At 45.5% G+C, this 26,821-nt stretch overlaps 1 protein-coding gene across 2 annotated transcripts in view; it reads left to right on the top strand.

The window, feature by feature from the left end:
- Positions 1–26,821, top strand: part of LOC139764652 (diuretic hormone receptor-like) — a 266,559-nt gene that overhangs the window by 130,849 nt on the left and 108,889 nt on the right. For both annotated transcript variants that reach the window (XM_071691512.1, XM_071691511.1), the window contains exon 2: positions 1,569–2,295. In XM_071691512.1, the coding sequence (XP_071547613.1) occupies positions 1,911–2,295 (385 nt within the window). In that variant the 5' untranslated portion in view covers positions 1,569–1,910. The remainder of the gene's footprint in view (positions 1–1,568; positions 2,296–26,821) is intronic.

Here is a 26,821-nt window from a genome sequence, read left to right as displayed (position 1 = left end):
ACCCTTTCTAATCTGCCCACCTCCCACTTTCTCATGCCGCATTAATCTCTTGCACATGCCATCACTGCTTCCCTACATACATTCCATTCCTCACCCACTCCCCTCACTTCATTTACTCCCACCTTTACCCATTCTACACTCAATCTCTCCTGGTATTTCTTCACACAAGTCTCTTTACCAAGGTCACATGCTCTCACCATAGTCGTCGTGGTCGAGCCTACACGACCACGCGTCATGGTCGAGCCCACACGACCACGTGTCATGTTCGAGCCCACACGACCACGAGTCATGTTCGAGCCTACACGACCACGTGTCATGGTCGAGCCCACACGACCACGCGTCATGGTGAAGCCCACACGACCACTGTCATGGTCGAGCCCACACGACCACGTGTCGTTGTGGCTAACCACTACACCAGGTAGGCCCACCTACGACGCGAGATGTACTGGAGTCATATGCGATTTTCATTAGGCTTAGAAGACGCATTGTTGGTATACATACATGTACACGCATGTACATAAATACATACATGTACACGCACGTACATAAATACATACATGTACACGCACGTACATAAATACATACATGTACACGCACGTACATAAATACATACATGTACACGCACGTACATAAATACATACATGTACACGCACGTACATAAATACATACATGTACACGCACGTACATAAATACATACATGTACACGCACGTACATAAATACATACATGTACACGCACGTACATAAATACATACATGTACACGCACGTACATAAATACATGCATGTAATTTTGACGATTTATTTGACAAATGTGAATGTTGCAAACCCTCTCACATGTTCATACAGGTGTACCTATACACACACAGTATCTCCTATACTTCATTATATGTATGCAAGGTATGGTCTCACAGCCAAACGCAACTGAACATGTTTGTATGACTCAAAGAATTAAACGAAATCTTTCCATCAAAACGTTTTTTCTATTCCCAATATGCAAAACTATCGTTGCGAAATTCGCTCTTGTGAGTTCGTGTTAAAAGTATTAATGTTTTTGTCCTCCATGGAGAAATGTGAATTACTTCATCACTTCTTACACTATAATAGATTTTGAATTACATAATACATTGCTTTTCCCATTTTGTGTCGAGAACTGTCACAATCCTACACTGCAGTCAGAACGACCAATAAGAACACCACGAATCTTTCTTCTTGCTTCTCATTGGTTGTAAGTGTTAAACAACATGGTGGTCACCCCACATACCAGTTATCTGATTCATTTAGATTCAATTATTAAAGAAAGTCACAGTTATTCTTAACTAAATGATATTTACTTTTCACATATGTAAGTTTTGTGGCCATATTTGATTTTTTTTTTTGTTAAGACAGAATAATGCTAAGTTATGATTAACAACATCTCTGGTTATTAGAATATAGTCAAGTTCAGTCATTATTCATCTCTTGTTACTCAAGTGTCTCAGCCATAATTAATTCTGTTGTTATCTCATGAACTGTTTTCTTTTTCAGTTTCACCAAGTTTGTTCGTCATCCGTTTTCTTTCTTCTGTTGCAGAGATGATGGAGTGGAGTGTGGGTGGCCCACTGGGAGGCGAGGCCCCTCACCCACCCCTGGGCACGTGACCAGCCCCATGAGCCTCCTTGGCCTGTGTGAGTGAGTATATGTGAGGACGTATCTGGCCATTAGTGGCCTCAACCATCTTGGTGCGTCTGCACCATCTTGAGTGGCTTTCAACATGATCATCACACGACGACATGTGAACGTATCTAGACACTTCCATAACACTCGTTAAGTGCGTGGTGCCCTGCGCGTGGTGCCCTCCACGTGGTGCCCTCCACGTGGTGCCCTCCGCCCAAGAGACATGCAGGATCTCACTGGCAGCGGCGAGAGATAGATATGTTTAGCGTCGCCCTGGTTGTGGGACTTCTCATGATGCCTTCACTAACGATGGCCACAGATGGCCCAGAATACCTGGACCACATGGACATGCTGGACCAGCTGGACCCCACAGATCCACCGCCAGATCTGGTGAACAAACTGAAGGAGAACATGTGGAAGAGGTTCATGGAACAGAGCACAGTGATCAACGCCACAGATGATGATGAAAAGGTCCTCATGTGTTTCCATGAATACGTCAAGTCCTTCATGGAGCCAGAGCACGGCCCAGGGGCGTGTCCGGTCAAGTTTGATGGCGTGTCATGTTGGCCTGAGACACCGCCTGGCACACTCAAGGCCATCCCGTGTTTCGACGCCTTTAATGGAGTGTACTACGACCCTTCAGGTAAGTGTCTCATTATCACCTTCTTAACATAGGAAAACGACCCTTACGAACGATGGTTTGATGTACTGGAACCGTTCATGACGCATGACGTCACCATTTTTCCCCGGGGATAAGATAGTGCTAAACCATGCTTGAAATATGTGCCTGAACACACTAAGATTGCAAATCACTATGGAACACCTGGTCTACAGCGACGTTATGTACGCTGATGTCGGGAATTCCCAGCATGATTCATAATGAGAAAATATGAAAACTGAGAAAATAACCTCGAGAGATGCATTGATTAACGCTCATAATTGCCTGCACGACCGAATTGAGAGAGAGAGAGAGAGAGAGAGAGAGAGAGAGAGAGAGAGAGAGAGAGAGAGAGAGAGAGAGAGAGAGAGGTTCAGACGACAGAGAAAGGGTAAGAAAATGAAGACATTCTGAATTCAACCGAAGGTTGAGTAAGTATGCAAATAAGGAAGGAAGGAAAAATCATATATGAAATAATGAAGGAAAAAGAAAGAGAGAAAGAGTATGGAGCGGGAGGGAGAATTAATGAGTGAGAGAATATGGGAAAGAATGAGAGAGAAAGTGCTGAAGAAGAATATATGAAGAAACAGATGGTTGCGGAGAGCAGAATAATCCAAGGAAGAGAGAAATAAGGAAATAAAAGTGATAGAAAGTTGGTAAATAAAGCAACAGAAGAGAAGTATGAAAGATTAAGAAACAAAGGAGACAGGGGAAAATAGAGCTAAGGTAAACATTGTCAGACCAAGAGAAGATACGACACAGAACACAAGACGGAGAGCAGAAAACAAACTACGATCATGAGGGAAACAAAGATAGAAAAAGGAAAACAACCACATAACCTCCAGAGCCAGTTCAATCTTGTTAGCAGAATGTGGCATCATTGTCCTCCTAATATGCCATCATCAACCTTCTTATATCAACTATGAAACTAAATCATGTTTTTCTGACCAAACCAAAGCCGGGAACCCACGTCCTCCTCTGTCCACGTTTTCTGTAGTGGAGGAAAACACTCCACCACGTGAGGGAAACGATCACAACATATAATTGGGTCTCTGGGAAGCTGTGATGAGACGCAGTGATGGGTGACCAAAGATATTCCCACATCGGATTCATAAAAATCTTGCTCGAGTTTATCTAGACGAATCATGACAATCAGATCAATCTTTGTGTTTATCTGATTGGTTTCTCTTCCACCTGACTGCCTCCCGGGAGTCCTGAATGACTGGCCTTCTGATTGGCTTCTAGTTGCCTTGTTGGCTCGCCTTCACCGAGTGGATTTACTGAGTGGTTGTCTGACTGACAGTTTGGGTGTCTGACTTGTCTGTGATCATCTGGTGGGACGTGGTAATACCTGCAGCCTACATGGTCATCTGTGTTATAAAGTCACAACGCCGAAGTCTGGGTAGAGTTCCTGTGTTGTGGAGAACCAGCGCGAAGTCTGGGTAGAGTGCCTGTGTTGTGCAGAACCAGCGCGAAGTCTGGGTAGAGTTCCTGTGTTGTGCAGAACCAGCGCGAAGTCTGGGTAGAGTTCCTGTGTTGTGCAGAACCAGCGCGAAGTCTGGGTAGAGTTCCTTTGTTGTACAGAACCAACGCGAAGTCTGGGTAGAGTTCCTGTGTTGTGGAGAACCAGCGCGAAGTCTGGGTAGAGTTCTTGTGTTGTGCAGAACCAGCGCGAAGTCTGGGTAGAGTTCCTGTGTTGTACAGAACCAGCGCGAAGTCTGGGTAGAGTTCCTGTGTTGTGCAGAACCAGCGCGAAGTCTGGGTAGAGTTCCTGTGTTGTGCAGAACCAGCGCGAAGTCTGGGTAGAGTTCCTGTGTTGTGCTGACCCGTGTGATCTTGGTAGTGTTGACCTGACGTTGTCAGTGCAAGCGTTCGTGTAACGCGCCACGTAACATCATACATAGCTTGTGTTACTGTCACATGTGTTACGTACGGTTGATACTCATACTATCATCAACACAAGTATGAGAACACACAGTTGCTGGAACATGGCAAACTAAACTCCATGGTAGTGTTGTGAATCACAGCGACGACTTTTAAAAACATATTATTTAGTATTTCATGACTTGGTTTACAACCAATCAAATTTTTATTGAATAAAAGCGACATTATCGCAGAAAAAAGTTTATTACGTAAAATGCAATAAACTGAGTCCGGAATGTGTACAGTTTATCCAGGATCATAAGGAATGTGTATAGGCTGGCCACCATTGTATGGAAATGTTTATAGGCTGGCCACTATTGTAGGGAATGTTTATAGACTGTCTATCTTTGCAAGAAGTGTTTATAGGATCTCCATCATTGGCAATATGTGTGGGTTGTCCATCATTTTGTGGGATGTATATTGGTTGTCCATCATTGTACAGGAGTGGTATGTTCTCACGATCAACACTTCCAGAGTTATTCGTGTGAAAGTGATTCATACATTTGGCAGTGTTTATCATCTTCTTTATCTTCCTCCTACTCCCTCTACTTCTCGATCCCCTTCTTCTCTATATCTTCCTATTCCTTCTGCTCCTTCCCACCCACTTCTCCTGTTTCACCATTACCTCTTCCTTCTCCCACTATCCTTCCTTCTCCTTCCCTTCCCCTCCTACTGTCCTTCCTATTCCCTTTATTTCTCTCCCTCACTCCCTCTCCACCGGCCTCCTCTCCCTGCCCTCACCATTCCTCCTCTTCCTACCTGTTATTGAGAAGTTGCCAGTTAAAGAAATAAACTCAGGAATTTTCCAATATGTGGAGAGGATTTCCTATGACTCGTGATTCCAGCTGTTCCAGGAATGTGTTGATATTATCCTGAACGTGGCCCAGGTATGAACAAATAACACGCCTTCTTTACCGTACACGAACACAGACACCATCATGGAACTGATGAAATAAATATATTAATCAATCCCCCCCCCCCAGGGCAGCTCCCTTTTCACATCCAGGCCCTACAAAACTTTCCATGGTTTACCCCAGACGCTTCACATGCCATGGTTCAATCCATTGATAGCACGTCGACCCCGGTATACCACATCGTTCCAATTCACTGTATTCCTTGCAAGCCTTTCACCCTCCTGTATGTTCATGCCCAGATCGCTCAAAATCTTTTTCTTTCCATCCTTCCACCTCCAATTTGGTCTCCTACTTCTCCTCGTCCCCTCCACCTCTGACACATATATCCTCTTGGTCAATCTTTTCTCGCTCATTCACTCCGTATCACCAAACCTCTTCAATACACCCTCTTCTGCTCTCTCAACCACACTCTTTTTATTACCACACATCTCTCTTACCCTTGCATTACTTACTCGATCTAACCATCTCACACCACATATTGTCCTCAAACATCTCAATTCCAACACATCCACCCTCCTCCGCAAAACTTTATTTATAGCCCACGCCTCGCAACCATATGACATTGTTGGAACCACAATTCCTTCAAACATACCCATTTTTGCTTTCCGGGATAATGTTCTCGCCTTCCACACATTCTTCAACGCTCCCAGAACCTTCGCCCCCTCCCTCACCCTGTGATTCACTTCCGCTTCCATGGTTCCATCCGGTGCCAAATCCACTCCCAGATATCTAAAACACTTCACTTTCTCCAGTTTTTCTTCATTCAGACTTACCTCCCTATTGACTTGTCCCTCAACCCTACTGTACCTAATAACCTTGCTCTCATTCACATTTACTCTCAGCTTTGTTCTTTAACACACTTCACCAAACTCAGTCACCAGCTTTTGCAGTTTCTCACCCGAATCAGCCACCAGCGCTGTATCATCAGCAAACAACTGACAAACATCCACAACAGACTGCATACTTGCCCCTCTCTCCAAAACTCGTGCATTCACCTCCCTAACAACCCCATCCATAAACAAATTAAACAACCATGGACACATCACGCACCCCTGCCACAAAACGACTTTCACTGGGAACCAATCACTTTCCTTTCTTCCTACTCGTACACATGACTTACATGCTCGATAGAAACTTTCCACTGCTTCTAGCAACTTGCCTCCCGCACCATATACATATACTCTTAATACCTTCCACAGAGCATCTCTATCAACTCTTATCATACGCCTTCTCCAGATCCATAAATGGCATATACAAATCCATTTGTTTTCTAAGTATTTCTCACATACATTCTTCAAAGCAAACACCTGATCCACACATCCTCTACCACTTCTGAAACCACTCTGCTCTTCCCTAATCTGATACTCTGTACATGCCTTCACCCTCTCAATCAATACCCTCCCATATAATTTACCAGGAATACTCAACAAACTTATACCTCTGTAATTTGAGCACTCACTCTTATCCCCTTTGCCTTTGTACAATGGCACTATGCACGCATTCCGCCAATCCTCAGGCACCTCATCATGAGTCATACATACATTAAATAACCTTACCAACCAGTCAACAACAGCCTCCCCCCCCCTTTTTTTTTTTTATGAATTCCACTGCAATACCAGCTTTCGTCTTCCGCAAAGCTTTCACTATCTCTTCTCTGTTTACCAAACCGTTCTCCACGACCCTTTCACTTCGCACACCACCTCGACCAAAACACCCTATATCTGCCACTCTATCATATAACACATTCACCAAACCTTCAAAATACGCACTCCATCTCCTTCTCACATCACCACTACCTCCCCATTAGCCCCCTTTACCAATGTTCCACTTTGTTTTCTTGTCTTAAGCACTTTATTTACCTCTTTCCAAAACATCTTTTTATTCTCCCTAAGATTTAATGATACTCTTTCACCCCAACTCTCATTTGCCCTCTTTTTCACCTCTTGCACCTTTCTCTTGACCTCCTGCTTCTATCTTTTATACATCTTCCACTCATTTGCACTATTTCCCGGCAAAAATCGTCCAAATGCCTCTCTCTTCTCTTTCACTAATAATCTTACTTCTTCATCCCACCACTCACTACCCTTTCTAATCTGCCCACCTCCCACGCTTCTCATGCCACATGCATCTTTGCGCAAGCCATCACTGTTTCCCTAAATACATCCCATTCCTCCCCCACTTCCCTCACATCCTTTGCTCTCACCTTTTTCCATTCTGCACTCAGTCTCTCCTGGTACTTCGTCACACAAGTCTCCTTCTCAAGCTCACGTACTCTCACCACTCTCTCCACCTCAACATTTTCTCTTCTTTTCTGAAAACCTGTACAAATCTTCACCTTAGCCTCCACAAGATAATGATCAGACATCCCTCAGTTTGCACCTCAGCACGTTAGCATCCAAAAGTCTCTCTTTCGCGCGCCTATCAATTAACACGTAACCCAATAACGCTTTCTGGCCATCTCTCCTATTTACATACGTATACTTATGTATAGCTCTCTTTTTAAACCAGGTATTCCCAATCGCCAGTCCTTTTTCAGCACACAGATCTACAAGCTCTTCACCATTTCCATTTACAACACCCCATGTACACCAGTTATTCCCTCAACTGCCACATTACTCACGTTTGCATTCAAATCACCATCACTATAACCCGGTCTCGTGCATCAAAACTGCCAACACACTCAGCTGCTCCCAAAACACTTGCCTCTCATGATCTTCTCATGCCCTGGTGCATATGCACCAATAATCACCCATCTCTCTCCATCCACTTTCAGTTTTACCTATATCAATCTAGAGTTTACTTTCTTACACTCTATCATATACTTCCACAACTCCTGTTTCAGGAGTAGTGCTACTCCCTCCTTTGCTCTTGCCCTCTCACCAACCCCTGACTTTATTCCCAAAACATTCCCAGTCCACTCTTCCCCTTTACCCTTGAGCTTCGTTTCACTCAGAGCCAAAACATCCAGGTTCCTTTCCTCAAACATACTACCTATCTCTCCTTTTTTCTCATTTTGGTTACATCCACACACATTTAGACACCCCATTCTGAGCCTTCGAGGAGGATAAGCACTCCCCGCGTGACTCCTTCTGTTTCCCCTTTTAGAAAGTTAAAATACAAGGTGGGGAGGGTTTCTGGCCCACCTCTCCCGTTCCCTTTAGTCGCCTTCTACGACACGCGGGGAATGCGCAGGAAGTATTCTCTTTCCCCTATCCCAAGGATAGGGGAAAAAGAATACTTCCCACGTATTCCCTGCGTGTCGTAGAAGGCAACTAAAAGGGAGGGAGCGGGGGGCTGGAAATCCTCCCCTCTCGTTATTAATTTTCCAAAAGAAGGAACAGAGAAGGGGGCCAAGTGAGGATATTCCCTCTAAGGCTCAGTCCTCTGTTCTTTACTCTACCTGGCTAACGCGGGAAATGGCCCACGACACACAACCATCCCTGAAGGAGAAATAGTTAACTAACCCCGCGTCACATCATAGATAAGTACCCCCCACGCCTCCAGCACGACCCTGGCCTCCACCACTGACTCAGCGTCATCTCATCTCACAAGAAACAGACGTACACACTATTGGAAAACTGCTACAAAGTCATGCACAAACGTCCCTCACCCGTTAGCAGGAAAAGTGTAAAAAAACCATCACAAGTTCCATTCTGCTACACTGGTTCACCCTCGCCTCACTCCCACTGACACTCATAACTCAATCAAGACCTTAATGACTTCCCCTGCAACAGTTCTGACAACACATCAAACTTCCACATAAAACACCTCAGCCCGGGAGCAGAGCAGGAGCTGGCATGACGCCCCCAGCAGAGCAGGAGCTGGCATGACGCCCCATGGAAAAATACCCGACTTTGGATTTGTCAATTTTGATGAACCTGGCCAACCCTGGGCAGGATGCCCTGGGTGATGTCCCCAGTGAAGACAAACACAGAAACTCAGCAAAACTCAGTAAGAAATACAAGTAGTAGAATGACACACGTGCCAGCCCGTATGTATGACACACGTGCCAGCCTGTATGTATGACACACGTGCCAGCCTGTATGTATGACACACGTGCCAGCCTGTATGTATGACACACGTGCCAGCCTGTATGTATGACACACGTGCCAGCCTGTATGTATGACACACGTGCCAACCTATATGTATGACACGTGCCAGCCTGTATGTATGACACACGTGCCAGCCTGTATGTATGACACGTGCCAGCCTGTATGTATGACACACGTGCCAGCCTATATGTATGACACACGTGCCAGTCCGTATGTATGACACACGTGCCAGCCTGTATGTATGATTCACGTGCCAGCCTGTATGAATGACACACGTGCCAGCCCGTATGAATGACTCAAGTGCCAGTCCGTATGAATGACTCACGTGCCAGTCCGTATGTATGACACACGTGCCAGCCTGTATGTATGACACACGTGCCAGCCTGTATGTATGACACACGTGCCAGCCTGTATGTATGACACACGTGCCAGCCTGTATGTATGACACGTGCCAGCCTGTATGTATGACACACGTGCCAGCCTATATGTATGACACACGTGCCAGTCCGTATGTATGACACACGTGCCAGCCTGTATGTATGACACACGTGCCAGCCTGTATGTATGACACACGTGCCAGCCCGTATGTATGACACACGTGCCAGTCCGTATGTATGACACACGTGCCAGCCTGTATGTATGACACACGTGCCAGCCTGTATGTATGACACACGTGCCAGCCTGTATGTATGACACACGTGCCAGCCTGTATGTATGACACACGTGGCAGCCTGTATGTATGACACACGTTCCACCCTGTATGTATGACACACGTGCCAGCCTGTATGTATGACACACGTGCCAGCCTGTATGTATGACACACGTGCCAGCCTGTATGTATGACACACGTGGCAGCCTGTATGTATGACACACGTTCCACCCTGTATGTATGACACACGTGCCAGCCTGTATGTATGACACACGTGCCAGCCTGTATGTATGACACACGTGCCAGCCCGTATGTATGACACACGTGCCAGCCTGTATGTATGACACACGTGCCAGCCTGTATGTATGACACACGTGCCAGCCTGTATGTATGACACACGTGCCAGCCTGTATGTATGACACACGTGCCAGCCCGTATGTATGACACACGTGCCAGCCTGTATGTATGACACACGTGCCAGCCTGTATGTATGACACACGTGCCAGCCTGTATGTATGACACACGTGCCAGCCTGTATGTATGACACACGTGCCAGCCTGTATGTATGACACACGAGCCAGCCTGTATGTATGACACACGTGCCAGCCTGTATGTATGACACACGTGCCAGCCTATATGTATGACACACGTGCCAGCCTGTATGTATGACACACGTGCTAGCCTATATGTATGACACACGTGCCAGCCTGTCTAACATGGTCATTGTTCAGAAGTAAACCATAATAGCGGAACAGACGACCATGACAATAGCAACACACACAAAACTTATATGAGAACATGATGGAGTAAATTATGTAAATATGTAAAAAAAAAATTGTCAATGATATTATGGTTGTATCAGAAACAATTCAGTCATTACCCAGTCCTTCACCAAGGGAAAACGGTGAGGTGGTTCACAACTTTGAAACTACAGGATAAATGTCGATATTTGTTGTTTGTTTCATTATGTTTCATCATGTTTCATCATGTTTCATTATGCTTCATCGTGTTTCATCATGTTTCGTTATGTTTCATCATGGACAACACGGGCCAGGTTCACACCCGTTCTTAGCGAAACAATGATTATCTTTACTCATCATCATAACTGTATCATCTTTATCTATCTCTCACCTGTGTCTTGGACACCATCCATCTCTCTCTCTCTCTCTCTCTCTCTCTCTCTCTCTCTCTCTCTCTCTCTCTCTCTCTCTCTCTCTCTCTCTCTCTCTCTCACACACACACACACACACACACAGGATCACACCTGTACAATTAATCAGTCGTACATAGTCAGTCATTTTGGCATTACATTTCCTACATATGTGTCTGTAGTTGTACGGTTATTCACAATACTTCAGTAGATTACATTTGGATATTCTTGTCGTGTTCTCCATCATACTGTACTGCCTTACGTAGCCAACGTAGCCAGTCTCTGCTATACCGAGGACGCACGTCACCTTTCTGACTCTGATCTTACAACGAAGCATCCCCCTCCCCCGTGTGGTCGGTCTCCCCCGAGTATTCCAAGAGCCTCAGATCTACGGTAGTTAAGCTTTGAAAGGCTCTCTCCCGGAAGAGGAAAAGTATACATTGATTTTTATAATAAGTTAGACCGACCATGATGGATTAATTTCTTGAGAGGGAGCGGAGGGGACCGTGCCTGAGGCAGGACAATGGGTGGTTCCCAGAGTCATTATAGGCTGAAGACGTTCAGGACTTGATGTGTTACTAATCCTGATGTCAGACACAATGGCTCTGGCTAGGGTAGGGTGGAGGCTCTGGCCACGGCTGTAGCCATGGCTACGGTTCGCTGAGCCTCTAGCTACAGAGGGACACGGGTCTGGCTGGCTCTGGAGGGGACACGGGTCTGACTGGCTCTGGAAGGGACACGGGTCTGGCTGGCTCTGGAAGGGACACGGGCCTGGTTGGCTCTGGGGGTACACGGGCCTGGCTTGCTCTGGGGGTACACGGGTTTGGGTGGCTCTGGGGGGACACGGGCCTGGGTGGCTCTGGCTACGGGATGGGAGAGGATGCAGTGCACGAGGGCGGCTGGTGGTGATGGCAGAGGAAGTTCCGAGAGGCAGTTTGTGACCGGGATCGATATGGCTGCTGCAGAGGAACGGTAGGGAAGGGAACAACTGCTGCAGAGGAACGGTAGGGAAGGGAACGACTGCTGCAGAGGAAGGGTAGGGAAGGGAACGGCAGATACAGAGGAACGGTTGTTGAAGCAACGGTTGCTGTAAAGGGACGGCAGGGAAGGGAACGGCTGCTGTAGGAGGAACGGCAGGGAAGGAAGGAAGGGGAACGGCTGCTGTAGGAGGAACGGCAGGGAAGGAGGGAAGGGTTACAGTGGAGTAAACACCACCATCAGTGTAGGAAACACGGAGGATGAATGTCTCCCGTGGGAAGAAAGATGTGCCACGGTAGAGGAAGTGTTAAGGGAGGAGGAGCAGTAAGATGCCGTGTTTTGTACCATCATAACACAATAACTAAAATAGAAAGTTATTCAAAGTAGTTATCCTGACCTACACAAATCGTCTCCAGTGCGCCACATTGTGGTCGCTAGATACACAACAACACTGTCCTCAGCTTCCCTCCAGCGGATGATAACCAGATCTTTATGACGATGAAATCCTCCCGTGCACAAAATCCTCCCGTGCACAAAATCCTCCCGTGCACAAAATCCTCCCGTGCACACAAATATATCCAGACAGTCACAGCTTTCAAGTCAGAGACATGAACTCTGAAATTCCTCTAGTGTCAGACGTGAGCTCTGGGCGTGCTCAAGTGAGGGACGTGAGACTCTGGCGTGCTCTAGTGAGAGGCGTGGGACTCTGGGCGTGCTCTAGTGAGAGACGTGAGACTCTGGGCGTGCTCAAGTGAGAGGCGTGGGACTCTGGGCGTACTCAAGTGAGAGGCGTGGGACTCTGGGTGTGCTAAAGTGAGAGGCGTGGGACTCTGGGCGTGCTCTAGTGAGCGACGTGGGACTCTGGGCGTACTCAAGTGAGAGGCGTGGGACTCTGGGCGTGCTAAAGTGAGAGGCGTGGGACTCTGGGCGTGCTCTAGTGAGCGACGTGGGACTCTGGGCGTGCTCTAGTGAGAGGCGTGGGACTCTGGGCGTGCTCTAGTGAGAGGCGTGGGACTCTGGGCGTGCTCTAGTGAGCGACGTGGGACTCTGGGCGTGCTCTAGTGAGAGGCGTAGGCTCTGAGCTTACTAAAGTGAGGGACGTGACACCTGAACCTATAAAAACACAGAGGTGAGCTCTGATCTTTGACTAAAGTGGGTTCCGACCCTCCCAGTCTTGCCCAGAGCTGCGGGGAGAAGGTTAGCCACTGTGCCAGCAGGGAGCTCGTTGCTCACCTCGGAATGTTTATCATTTCCATAATATAAGAAAAAAAAGGAAGTCATAAAGTTACTGTTATCCTTACAACGCATTTTCTAAAGAAGCTGAAACTTGTATATATAGAATCAAGAAAATAAGATAAGGAAAATGTTTGGGAAGAAACATTTGTCCTTGCATAACATAGCCATGTTCGGCATAACATAACCATGTTTGGCATAACATAACCATGTTTAGTATAACATAACCATGTTTGGCATCACATAACCATGTTTGGCATCACATAACCATGTTTGGCATCACATAACCATGTTTGGCACAATCATATCATTCCTGGACTCATCATTCCACAATCTGCTTCAGTTTCATATTTACAGGACATCTATTTGTCTCAGTGTGGAGTTCTACTCTCAGACATGGAGTGTCTCTTCCTCCATCTTTATTAGCCAGAGTGGAATCAAAATATGTCCTTTTCAATGATTGTCGAGGTATCATCTCTCTCTCCTACCGTCTCTCTCTGTCCGCTGTGATATTGCTGTCCTCTCTCTGTTCTGCATGAGCCGCTGCTTCCCATAGTTTGTGTTTGGTGTTCAGGCACTCGAGGATCACCGTTATGCTTCTTGTTATGGAAGTCTTTTACGTCTTTCATCTTCGTATAACCTTCCTGACTTCAATACTCAGCTTCACAAACATCTGCTGAGGTCTGTCTGATTGATGTCTTCTTTGGTTTTGCTATGATCGTGATGCAGCCCATGTGCATGAGAATGTACTTCTAAGCAAATGATGTACAATGAAGGAAACGTTTAAGTAAACGAATGAAACAAAATCATAAAGTGATAATACATTTGATGAAAGAGTCAACCATAAACATTTTGGAACAGTGACCGAAATATACATTGGTTGACCTAATGTTACGTACGTATGTACATGTGTGTACCGACTGAATAAATGAGTCAGTCAGGTATGAATGTTGACATCCGACTTAACTTGATAAAACAATTAAGTCTTTCAGTATGACGTGTGCAGGAGCTGTCATGAGAGACGTGTATGTGAAGAACAATATAAACCAGAATGAAGATATCAAGATGATCAAAACCTGTTGATCACGTGTGAGGTTTGACCTCGTTCTTAAGGGTCATGTCAAAGGCTAAGCCGTCATACCTGAAGGTTGGGACCTCGTGCCGACGGTGTTTATGTAAATATCAACCATTATCCCACACATTGATCCCAGACGACAGACGTAGGGACAGTCTGCTCCAGGATGGGTTAGTGAGTCATCACGTCCGATGTTAAACTTCTGAAGGACAGTATCCTGTGGATCTCTGCTTCAGGACTCGTCACGAAGTAGACAGATGGAAAACAGATCGCTGGAGGACCTGGGTGTCGGGTATGGCGATAATGTCATCATACTTCAACGCCAGAAACGTCATTCAGAAGTACTGGAACAAATGACTATCTAGAATAAGATTTAACCCTGTCATCCTAGTTATCATCTGTTCTAAATCAATCGGATTCCTTCATATACCTTGAGACGTGATGGTGTTCATGAAGAAATACAACCGCTTCCTGTTATAGTCTATAACCAGGGAGAGAAATGTGTGTCCTTCACATCACGTCGTGTGAATATGTAAAGAGAGTCCCACCTGCCAGCATCCCGTAACATCAGCGTCTTATTATGCCAGCATCCCATCACACCAGCGTCCCAGTATGACACCACCCCATTCACCCAGCGTCCCATTACGCCAGCATCCCATAACACTAGCGTCCCATTACCCCAGCGTCCCAATATACCAGCATCCCATTGATATGCGACCCATTATGCCAGCATCCCATTACATCACCAACCCATTAAACCAGCGTCCCATTACACCAGCGTCCCATTACACCAACGACCCAATAGGCCAGGGAACGACTGAAGGAAACACGATACCTTAATGGCTCCGTCTCTTCCATCTTACGACACACATGTCAGAACACAAACCCCAGTGTGTTGTATTGGTTTCACCCTTTCCGGATTTTCTTCTCCATATATATATATATATATATATATATATATATATATATATATATATATATATATATATATATATATATTGGAAAACGTCACTGTTGAGAGCGTGATCAAGCTAATTCCTTTTTATCCACGGGAAATGAAACACGATTAGCTCCCAAGTGCACTTTCGTGTAATGATCACATCATCAGAGGAGGTACAAGAAATGGTGTCTTAGCCATTTCTCTTCGTTGTATATTAGATGTGTTATATTTCATTCTTGCATCTGCCCTGGTGATGATGTGATTATTACACGAAAGTCCACTTGGGAACTTATCGTGTATCATTTTCCCTTGGATAAAAAGGTATATATACGCATGTGTCGATTTCTCGTAAACACGTAATGAGCTGCTTGTATTGTACGAGGAAGGACTTGTGTTTTATACTCGTGAAGACACAGTTCGCCGTCACTGTCAAGGAATTGTCAGCCTTCATTACTGGTTCTTCGTACAGTATTTCCAGACCTCCACTGTTCTTATAGTACTACACATGAACTTCTCAACATGTTTTCTAACAAGATTCTGCAGTAGTGTCATGTAATGACCTTCGCTTGTTCTGTCCTTGCGTCTTTCGGGGAACTGTTCACTCTTTACGTCATCAAATTGGCTCGAAAACTTAAAGGTCATGATTAAGTTACCCCTTACTCTACTCTTCTTAATGGTATTTCTATAAGTGTGTTGACCTTACGTGAAAACCATATGGCAGCTCTGGCCGAGGATGTAAATAGCATTCTGAAAACTTCCTTACCCAAGACATGAGGGTAGTTCTAACAGTTGTCAGTAGACACTTAGTCTCCTGAGGTGTGATTCTGATGACACGTTGTGTGTGTGTGTGTGTGTGTGTGTGTGTGTGTGTGTGTGTGTGTGTGTGGTGTGTGTGTGTGTGTGTGTGTGTGTGTGTGTGTGTGTGTGTGTGTGTGGTGTGTGTGTGTGTGTGTGTGTGTGTGTGTGTGTGTGTGTGTGTGGTGTGTGTGTGTGTGTGTGTGTAGCTATTATATATAATTGTATATAATTTAGTTAGTTTAGATTCTTAAGCCTTTTGATGTGTTGCAACTGATGGCTCAACATCTTACAAACAGGTGTTGAGTGTACAGGTGACACCACACACGGGAACTGTGTACAGGTGACACGACACACGGGAACTGTGTACAGGTGACACCACACACGGGAACTGTGTACAGGTGACACCACACACGGGAACTGTGTACAGGACCAGTTGCCAAGCCCACTCACTCTCACCCGCCTAGCCCTCTTGACCTTGACCACGGTGCTAGGGAGGTAGGGACGGGTGAGTGGGGCAGGGGTAAGAGTGAGGATGGGGACTCGATATGGGGTATATAGGGGGACTAGAAGGGATAGGAGGGTCGAGAGAGAGAGAGAGAGAGAGAGAGAGAGAGAGAGAGAGAGAGAGAGAGAGAGAGAGAGAGAGAGAGAGAGAGAGAGGAGGGACGGGAGCACCATGGAAGGTTACGGACCATACCTGAGCACTGTGTGTCGCAGCCTCAGCAGGTGACGGAGGGAGACAGACGCAGCGAACGTGACAGAAGGACGGAGTCTAGTGAGGTGAGCACGTGAGGGAAAACGAAGGCGCGTAGGGCGGCCCTTCAGCATGACCCTTGGGTATGATATCCTGACCCTTGACCTGACTCTCAAGGGTTAGGTCGAAGGGTCGCGACATCCCCAGACGTGGTAAGGTCGTCCCCAAGTGTGGTGTCGTCGTGTTCAAGCAGTTATATCGTCGTTCTGAGGAGGTTAACGACCGAACAGCCTTATTTGCTATTCCAGTCGGATGGACATGAAATTTATCGCCAAGTTCTGCTACTTTTTTCACACCAAGTTTGTTATATGGCTTCAGGCCGCTGCTTATTACTGAGCTGTGTTGCTGTGTGTCCCTGTACAGTGAGGGTCACCACACACTGTTGCTGTGTGTCCATGTACAGTGAGGGTCACCACGCACTGTTGCTGTGTGTCCATGTACAGTGAGGGTCACCACACACTGTTGCTGTGTGTCCATGTACAGTGAGGGTCACCACACACTGTTGCTGTGTGTCTCTGTACAGTGAGGGTCACCACACACTGCTGCTGTGTGTCCCTGTACAATGAGGGTCACCACACACTGTTGCTGTGTGTCCATGTACAGTGAGGGTCACCACACACTGTTGCTGTGTGTCCATGTACAGTGAGGGTCACCACACACTGTTGCTGTGTGTCTCTGTACAGTGAGGGTCACCACACACTGTTGCTGTGTGTCCCTGTACAGTGAGGGTCACCACACACTGTTGCTGTGTGTCCATGTACAGTGAGGGTCACCACACACTGTTGCTGTGCACTGTTGTTGCTATGCGCCCCTGTATAGCATGCCAGTTGTTGCTATGCACTCACCGCCAGAGTAGCAGTTGTGTTCTGGCCGTACAATACCCCGGCTGCTACGCTCCTCCGTTCAGTGTTATGCCTCGCTCTATACCGACTTGACTACTACACTCTGATGTTGAAGGATGATTATGTATATCACGTGCCATTCACTGGAACACAGGGGCACTTAGCCTCACAAAAGATATATATATATACTCAGTGAATGTTGGCAGAGGTGAGAGCTGAATATGGGCCCATATAGTGAACGTTGTTCTAAATCGTATATATATGCCAGGTTCTTTGCACGAATGGTACCAGAATGGGACAGGCTGAACCACGGACAGGAGAGAGAGAGATTGTCTTCCAGTAAGAGGACATATACATACACATCTGCTGCAGCAACACTAAACTATGCTCCTCTCTCAGCCGGAGAGGCAGTTAAGTTGTCGTTGGAAAGCAAAAAATAAATCTCTTATCACAATCAAGACACCGTAAGTGCCGGTTTTGACGTGTAGATGGGGCAGCCGGGAGAGAAGGTGCGATTTATAAAAAGACTTTTACAAGAAGTTTTTGAGATGAACCACTTTTGGGAAAGATGGGAAGGGGGGGGGGGGGGTCGAGGATGGGGGGTGATTGTATAGGTATAACGTGGAGGACTGAAGGTGAGAAACAGATCCAGAATATCTGGTAGTGACGGTGTGCAATATGAAGGTGGATGGGTGGCCAATCATTCGCTTCAGGTCATTAAGAATGGAAAACATGAGGGGTTCAACCCTACCACTGTACGTGTGTGAGGGGGTCAACCCCACCACTGTACGTGTGTGAGGGGGTCAACCCCACAACTGTACGTGTGTGAGGGGGTCAACCCCACCACTGTCTGTGTGGGAAGATCTGAATAAATCCTGTATGGTGTAAGATTAGATCCACCCCACCTGGGATGAAGGAACATTACAGACTCACAGCAGAAAATTAAAGAAAACTTTAACTTTGTAGTTTGCACAACAGTGCGTGAGTGACACATAACCTGCGTCAGTTATGACCAATTCTAATCCAGATGTTGTGGACTGACGACCTACGAGGCGATGAGCAGGTGTGTTGGAGTTGATACGAACACAAACTTCCCTGAAACGGAATCTTGAATAAAGAATATTGTTGGTGTGGAAGGAATTACAGAAAACTATTAGAATTTCGAGTCTCTTAAAGAAGGAAGATACCATGAAAGGTGCTAGCCAGATGACGGTCGACAAAAATGAGGTCGTTCGTAAAAGAGAAAATATTGATGAAATGAATTGAAAAACGTTAGATCTGGTAGAAGGATATGGGTTCTGGAAAGGGCTGGTACAGCTCCGGCTTGAGATAAAGAAGAGGAAAAATATGAAGACGGATGAATAATGAGGATGGTTTATGTAAGGTAAGTGGAGGGAGAAGCTGATGAAAACCACATGAACAGTTTAGTTTACGTGAGACAGAAAGTAACGCCAGAGGACCTGACACAGAGGGTGTGAGGTGGGTCCAGTTACCACCTTGACACTCGTAAATCTGTAGGATGGTGTTACCCTGGGCGGCTGCTGTCTACAACCTGCTACCAACAGGGCTGCTCCTAGGACAGGTTTGGGTAAGGAAGAAGCCCTAAATGGGCCGGGATGGTGAGGGAGCCAGTACCTGCCCCCCGCTGGCTACCACCAGAGTCAAACATCAGTCAGACAGCTGACGTCGTGGCTCAGGTCTATTGTGGATTGTCTTTGTCAGATGGGTCGACCTCTGACTTGAACAGTTTACTTGAAGCAGCTTCTGCTTCAAGAGGTGTAGGTAACAGCGATGAAAAATAGAAGACTGGAAGTCTGTATCGCTGTAGGGGGAACATGTTCTATTGTATTCTGTGTCCACTGTCTTAAGATGCTTCTGTCTTGATACTGTGTTGAAATGTTTCACAAGAGCCTGTGTGTCGCCTGCAGCCCCGTGTTGACCACTGGAACATTCCAACGGGGAGTTCCAGCCGTGTCAACACAGCACCTGCTGCCCGGGGCGGACTTGCACCACCACACAACATGCATTGCGTAACAGTGTGAAGCAAGAGAATAGAGCGGGGGCGGCTTGCGTCACTGGGCATTATACAATGAATAACATGACGAAAATAAGATTAATTTGGCACCAGTTGTCAAGTATTACTTGTTTTAAGTCAAAAAATCACGAACACCTAACTTAACCTACCCTACCTTACCCTAACCTAACCTAACCTAACCTACCCTAACCTAACCTAACTTAAACTAACCTAACTTAACATGGCTGCTTTTACTTGTACGAACAAAATGTTTGAGCTTTCGCTTCCATTTCTATACAAATCTTGAATGAGTGCAACAGCTTTCCTCGGAAGCGGAAGATTAAGATTAACAAAGAAATTATGAAATGAAAGATAAAAGCTGCTAAGACTTTGATTAATAAGCATTCAGGTCGTTAATGTCTTGACAATGAGCCCACCTGACATTATATCACAATCTACTTCTTCAACGAGTCAGTCTGGTGAAGTGAACCTTCCTAACCTTTTCTGAGGAGGATGGGATCGCTAGTAGCGTGCTGTAGGGCTCAAGTCTTGCGATCATTTATATCTTTCATCTACGTCAATGAAATGATTTTATCCATGCACAAGCAGGACACCAAGCGCTCCCTCCATATTGTGAGAGACGATCAGGCTTATGGTAACCAAGTGCTTGAAAGCACAAGCCTATTGGATGGTTATCGACGACCAGTTTGTCCCATTACAAGCACTGTAGTTTTAAAAACGTCAGTCTTGATGCTCGCCAACAAATATCTACATAACAAACGCAATGACATGCACGAAGACCTTAAGATCCCGTGACAAGAGAAACATACCCAAGACGCCACTGTGTCAGTAATATGAGATATGATTATTCGATTACTATCAAATAGACTTTTGATACATGTTGAGGACAATATGTAGTGTGAGGTGGTTTGATCGAGTAAGTAATGTAAGGGTAAGAGAGATGAGTGGTAATAACAAGAATGTGGTTGAGAGAGAGCAGAAGAGGGTGTATTGAAATGGTTTGGTCACATGGAGAGAATGAGTGAGGAAAGATTGACAAAGATGATATATGTGTCAGAGGTGGAGGGAACGAGGAGAGGTGGGAGGCCAAATTGGAGGTGGAAGGATGGAGTGAAAAAGATTTTGAGCTATCGGGGCCCGAACATACAGGAGGGTGAAAGGCGTGCAAGGAATGCAGTGAATTGGAACGATGTGGTATACCGGGATCGACGTGCTGTCAATGGATTGAACCAGGGCATGTGAAGCGTCTGGGATAAACCATTGAAAGGTCTGTGGGGCATGGATGTGGAAAGGGAGCTGTGGTTTCGGTGCATTATGCATGACAGCTAGAGACTGAATGTGAACGAGAGAGAGAGAGAGAGAGAGAGAGAGAGAGAGAGAGAGAGAGAGAGAGAGAGAGAGAGAGAGAGAGAGAGAGAGAGAGAGAGAGAGAGATTCCACCAGACACCCTAAGCTCTTGAACCTTGAGGTTAAAAAGATACAATTGAGCGTGGACCACCAGGCCAGGGCGAGGCACAAGTCGGGATACCAACTTTACCCCACAAATACAACCAAGGAAACTTCCCGGTAAACAACTCCAGCTGAAGCTAAGCAACATAAGAAACTAATTAAACCATGTTGGTGCAAGTCCATGGCAAACTTCCTTTGAGAAGAACCTGGCAGAGAGAGAGAGAGAGAGAGAGAGAGAGAGAGAGAGAGAGAGAGAGAGAGAGAGAGAGAGAGAGAGAGAGAGAGAGAGAGAGAGAGAGAGAGAGAGAGAGAGAGAGAGAGAGATCGTTAACAAGTTTATTTTTTCATATTTCAAAGCAAGTTCGAATCTTAGCTGGCTCCTGATCCCTCGAGTGGTAATATATTTTACCTCTCCAGGGTCGAGTATATCACATACCCCAGCACCAACACCACTCACCAGAGGTCGAGTATATCACATACCCCAGCACCAACACCACTCACCAGAGGTCGAGTATATCACATACCCCAGCACAACACCACTCTCAGAGGTCGAGTATATCACATACCCAGCACCACACCACTCACCAGAGGTCGAGTATATCACATACCCCAGCACCAACACCACTCACCAGAGGTCGAGTATATCACATACCCCAGCACCAACACCACTCACCAGAGGTCGAGTATATCACATACCCCAGCACCAACACCACTCACCAGAGGTCGAGTATATCACATACCACAGCACCAACACCACTCACCAGAGGTCGAGTATATCACATACCCCAGCACCAACACCACTCACCAGGGGTCGGGTATATCACATACCCCACCAACAAGATGTCCGCAGACAATGTTTACACTAAGAATTGAGATGTGAAAGGAAGTTGAAGTATATGTTTAGAGAAATTATGAAATATGAGAAATGTTAATATGGTAACAGGGTCATAAAGTATGATGTTAACATGGTAACAGGGTCATAACGTGTGATGTTAACATGGTAACAGAGCGCCTTAACGTGTGATGTTAACATGGTAACAGAGCGTCATAATGTGTGATGTTAGCATGGTAACAGAGCGTCATAACGTGTGATGTTAACATGGTAACAGAGAGTCATAACGTGTGATGTTAACTTGGTATATCGTGAGACAATTATTGACTCTGACGTTGTTACTGTGTAATTAATCACGACTTGAATAGATTATGAACATAAACAGGTCTCATTATAACATTAATCCAAAATTTTTGATATTGTAATGAAGGCGTATGATGGGCAAGCAGGCGCCGTGAGGGAGACAGAAATGGGAGAGATAGAGAGAGACTGGGAGGCTGGTAGAGATAGAGAAAGACTGGGAGGTTGGTAGAGATAGTGAGAGACTGGGAGGCTGGTAGAGATAGTGAGAGACTGGGAGGCTGGTAGAGATAGTGAGAGACTGGGAGGCTGGTAGAGATAGAGAGAGACTGGGAGGTTGGTAGAGATAGTGAGAGACTGGGAGGCTGGTAGAGATAGAGAAAGACTGGGAGGTTGGTAGAGATAGTGAGAGACTGGGAGGCTGGTAGAGATAGTGAGAGACTGGGAGGCTGGTAGAGATAGAGAGAGACTGGGAGGTTGGTAGAGATAGAGAGAGACTGGGAGGTTGGTAGAGATAGTGAGAGACTGGGAGGTTGGTAGAGATAGTGAGAGAGTGGGAGGCTGGTAGAGATAGTGAGAGACTGGGAGGCTGGTAGAGATAGAGAGAGACTGGGAGGTTGGTAGAGATAGTGAGAGACTGGGAGGTTGGTAGAGATAGTGGGAGACTGGGAGGTTAAGGGGAGGAAATCTTGATAAATCAGGAAAAGTTTTCCTTTTTTTATCAGATACAATATGGCCATCTGAAGCCCTGATGGAGGCCGTCGTATTATATACATGCATCCTGGCCTGAGGCGGCAGGTTAAGAGAAGACGCAGCTGGAGGAGGGGAACTAAGGATGCAAGAAGGATAATGAAGGATGCAAGAATTAGGATAAGAATTAGGAGGACGCTAATGATGGAGGCCTAATTTACATATGTAATTACCAGGTACTACTTAAGATCCTCTCCTCCCACCTTGAATAGGACAGTAAAAATGATTATAATTGTGGTTTTATAACTACTACTACTACTACCACTACTACTGTTATTATTACTATTACTACTGCTACTACTACAAATACTACTATTACTACTACTGCTACTGGTACTAAAGCTGCTATATTACGTGTGGCAATACTCAAGTTTGTACATCTGTCAGTACACCAGCCTGATCCCGTGTTAGTGTTCTCTCCTTCGTATGTGTCTTTGCAACAAGAGCAGTAAAGTCCCTCACTCACTCACGTGTAGCCACACGACCCTCATACCATGTACAATTTACCACAACTGTCTGTCGATCTGATTCCACACAAGTGTCTCTGTCGTGAGGGATACTGCATGGATGACGAAAGACACGTTTCATACTGAAACTGTACGAGGAACAGAGAAGTATGTATCTACCTGAGAGGAGAAACCAGCACGAATGACGTCATACGGTTTACGCCTGTACACAAAGTTTTATGGTACAATAAGATTACAAGCTCATGGATTAATCGTACATGTTGAAGGCCCGACTCAGCAATCAAGGGAGTTAAAGAGATACAGGAAGTAAGGAGACAAGAAGAAAAACTGTTGAAGAGTTTGGGAACCAGAGGAAAGTCTGGCTTTTCAAGAGGGAGAGGAGGTAGCGTCTCGAAAGAACAAGAGAAGTGAACGAGTTCCACAGCTTCTTTATGTTAGGAAAGATAACGGCCCATCCCCGTGTTGCGGACGGTCACACAGTAATGTTATGACGCACTGGCTTTCTTAATATTACGTGCTCTAGCCTCTTGTAGGGACACAAAAACAGCTAAGTCCTGTGAGCAGAAACCAAAGTGATGTACACATGTATAAGGGAAGGAGGAAGAACCAACACTGTGGTGTAGAGCAGGAGGATCAAGTCTTGAGGTCAGACGAGGAAAATTGAAATTTTAAACAGCTTTGAATTCGATTCTGTTAAGTATGTAGAGCTCGAAACTTTCACGTTGTGTCATCAGTACTTCATACGGACGAACGAATCATTTGTACGATCGGAACAACTGTTCAGAGAGGAAGTCCTTCCGGCGTTTGAACAGGACTTCAAGTTTCTTAGAGACAGACCTAATTATCTGTATGATATGGGGTTTACATGACGCCTGACATTTTAAGGTGATACCAAATGTTTCAATAAGTGAAAGAGAAAAAAAACTATAGAAGAATCAAAGGTGATGAAAAGTTTTAAATAGGTTTAGAATGAAAAGCGAGCAAAAACAGTTTTACAGTCGTTAAACTTAATCAGGCTGTGTCTGGCCCACAGGGATATCCTACCCAGGTCTGAAAACGCAGTTGTGACGAGACGAGATGTGTATCGAGCAAGAGAAGTTGGAGTAGACTTGAAATAGATGGAGGAACGTAGTGTGGAGTCGTCAGGATATGAATGACGAAGTTGTCAACTGAAAAACGAAGGATTAATGGAAAAGGATATGACCAGTGGAACTTGCCTGGCAAAAACCCTACTAAGATTGAGAGAGAAAACTGTGAGCAAATGAAGGTTGATGAAAAATTCAAAGATTTTGGGATAAGATGTTGAAGAAACAGAATGATAATCAGAGGAATGAGGAGGGTCGTCCTGCTTGGGAATAGGCTGCGCCAATGTGAACTTCTCAGACGAAGGACAAGTTTTGGTTTTAAAGCAAAAGCAGAAGAAAAAACTCGGATCTGACTCGGTTTCTGAAGCCCACACCAAGGCAGAAGGAGGGATGACTTCTGGTCAATACGCCTTGCTTGTTTCCAGGGAGACGTGTGTTTTGACTCTAGCAAGAGATTATGGTGACGGGCGCAGGATTAGTGGGAGATGAGCCGGGAGGGTAAGGAAATGTTATAGTCTTCCAAGATGGAGTTACAGACGAGAGAACCAAAAAGGGTTGCCGTCAATGAAAGACACAACCGTAGTCTCGTCAGAAGAGATGCTGCTGAAGATGTTTACAGGAAAAGACCAGATAATCCTGGTAGTGGATGAAGATGAGAGATCGTCGTACTCCCTATGAACAGAAGTACACTTGGCTTCATGGGTAACATACATGTAACAATATCGAGTTGAGATGAACGTCATCTAGAGGAGGAGGAGGAGGCTGGGTTGCTAAAAGATGCGAGTAGTAAGGTCCTTTACCTAAGTGGCCTGATCCTCGAAGTTAAACCTTCGTTCGTTTTCTCTGAATCTTTCTAACTCCTCCCTTCTCCTGTTCGTTTTATGTGTATAAATGTATGACTCTCTCTCTCCCTCCGTTATCTCTGCCTCAAGGTTCGCTAAGTTATATACTTCTTATTAAGCCTCACTGTTGGCTGACGTCCCAGTATACCTGTGTCCTCTTCTGTGTCTAGTTATCGTCATCAAGGTGAAAGTCTTCAGTATGATGACGATTGTCTTCTCCATTTCTTGAACTCTGTCCATCCTAGATTTCTTATCATCTTGTAAGTGAAAAACCATCACCGATCTACTTCTTCCCAGTTTAGTTATTCACACTAAGTTGACTGTCATTTGACTGGAAATAATTTCACTTTGTTTATCGTAAGTCATGTGTGTGTGATTCAACCTTTAACCAATACTTTAGACACTTTCCCTGAACGGTGTCATTGACCTCAGGTCCTGTATATTATCATCTTTGTTTTCCTTGAAGTTATCCTCCATATTCCTCCAGTTGTTGTCGTAACGATCCAGACCTCAGTGTCGCTGTCGAAGCTCCTTCTGGTTCCTGACGGACTGCCACTCCCCTGTCAGCTATTTGCTTCAAGTCTGTCCTTCTTGGTCTTAGCTTTGGTAACCCTAATGTTGTTATGTGTTTCTTCTTTCTCTATTATGTTTAACATTATTTTCTGCTTCGTGTCCTAACCAAGTTTCCAAATGATTTTACTTCATCTCTAAGGGATCTCAATCCTTCACTTACCCATGTTAACTCCTCCCGCAGCTCTTGCATCATCTTCCCCTTATGTGATGTTTTGCGTCATCTTATACCGCATGTCTGTGAACTAGATTTCTGTTCTTCTTGTCCAGTTCTTCGCCTCCCTGGAAGAGCCGTCCCATTCTTCACGAGTTGCCTGGTTGGCCACACTCATTGTACTTGCTCGACAGGATTTTCAGCCATGCTGCAGGATGGGTGCAACCCAATCGTTGTCTCATGTTACCCTAGATCTTGTTGTGCCTTGCTTTCAATTTAAATCTTTTCAAGGCCGGACGCTGGCAGGAGACAATTAGCTTTCTTTCTTATTTGTTTGCTCCCTGAATAACGCCCCAAATACTCGCTAATCTTAGAACTGTGCACAGGTCTCAGGCAGTGTTAAATTATTATCATTCCAATCTATGTTCTTTAGGGCATTACGTATATGCAGTCCAGATTTGATGATGAGTTTGAGAAGATGTATTCTATTGGATCCAAGTTAAAGTATCCTAGCTCTTTCATTGATAAATCACTTAAGCTGGCAAAGAAATCATGTTACAGAGGTAAACCCAAACCTCCCATTGACACCAAGAACCTTTTAGTTCTACCTTTCAGTCATAATTCTACACTACTTCCCATGTTGCTTAAATCCTTAAAGAATATCTTAATCAGTAACTCACCAGAAAGTTCTGCAGGATATGTTTATAGAATAACATGTA

This window comes from Panulirus ornatus, chromosome 50 (assembly GCF_036320965.1).
Source record: "Panulirus ornatus isolate Po-2019 chromosome 50, ASM3632096v1, whole genome shotgun sequence".
NCBI lineage: Eukaryota > Metazoa > Arthropoda > Malacostraca > Decapoda > Palinuridae > Panulirus > Panulirus ornatus.
Note: the sequence above shows the minus strand (reverse complement) of the source record. Positions and strands in the feature narration are given on the sequence as shown.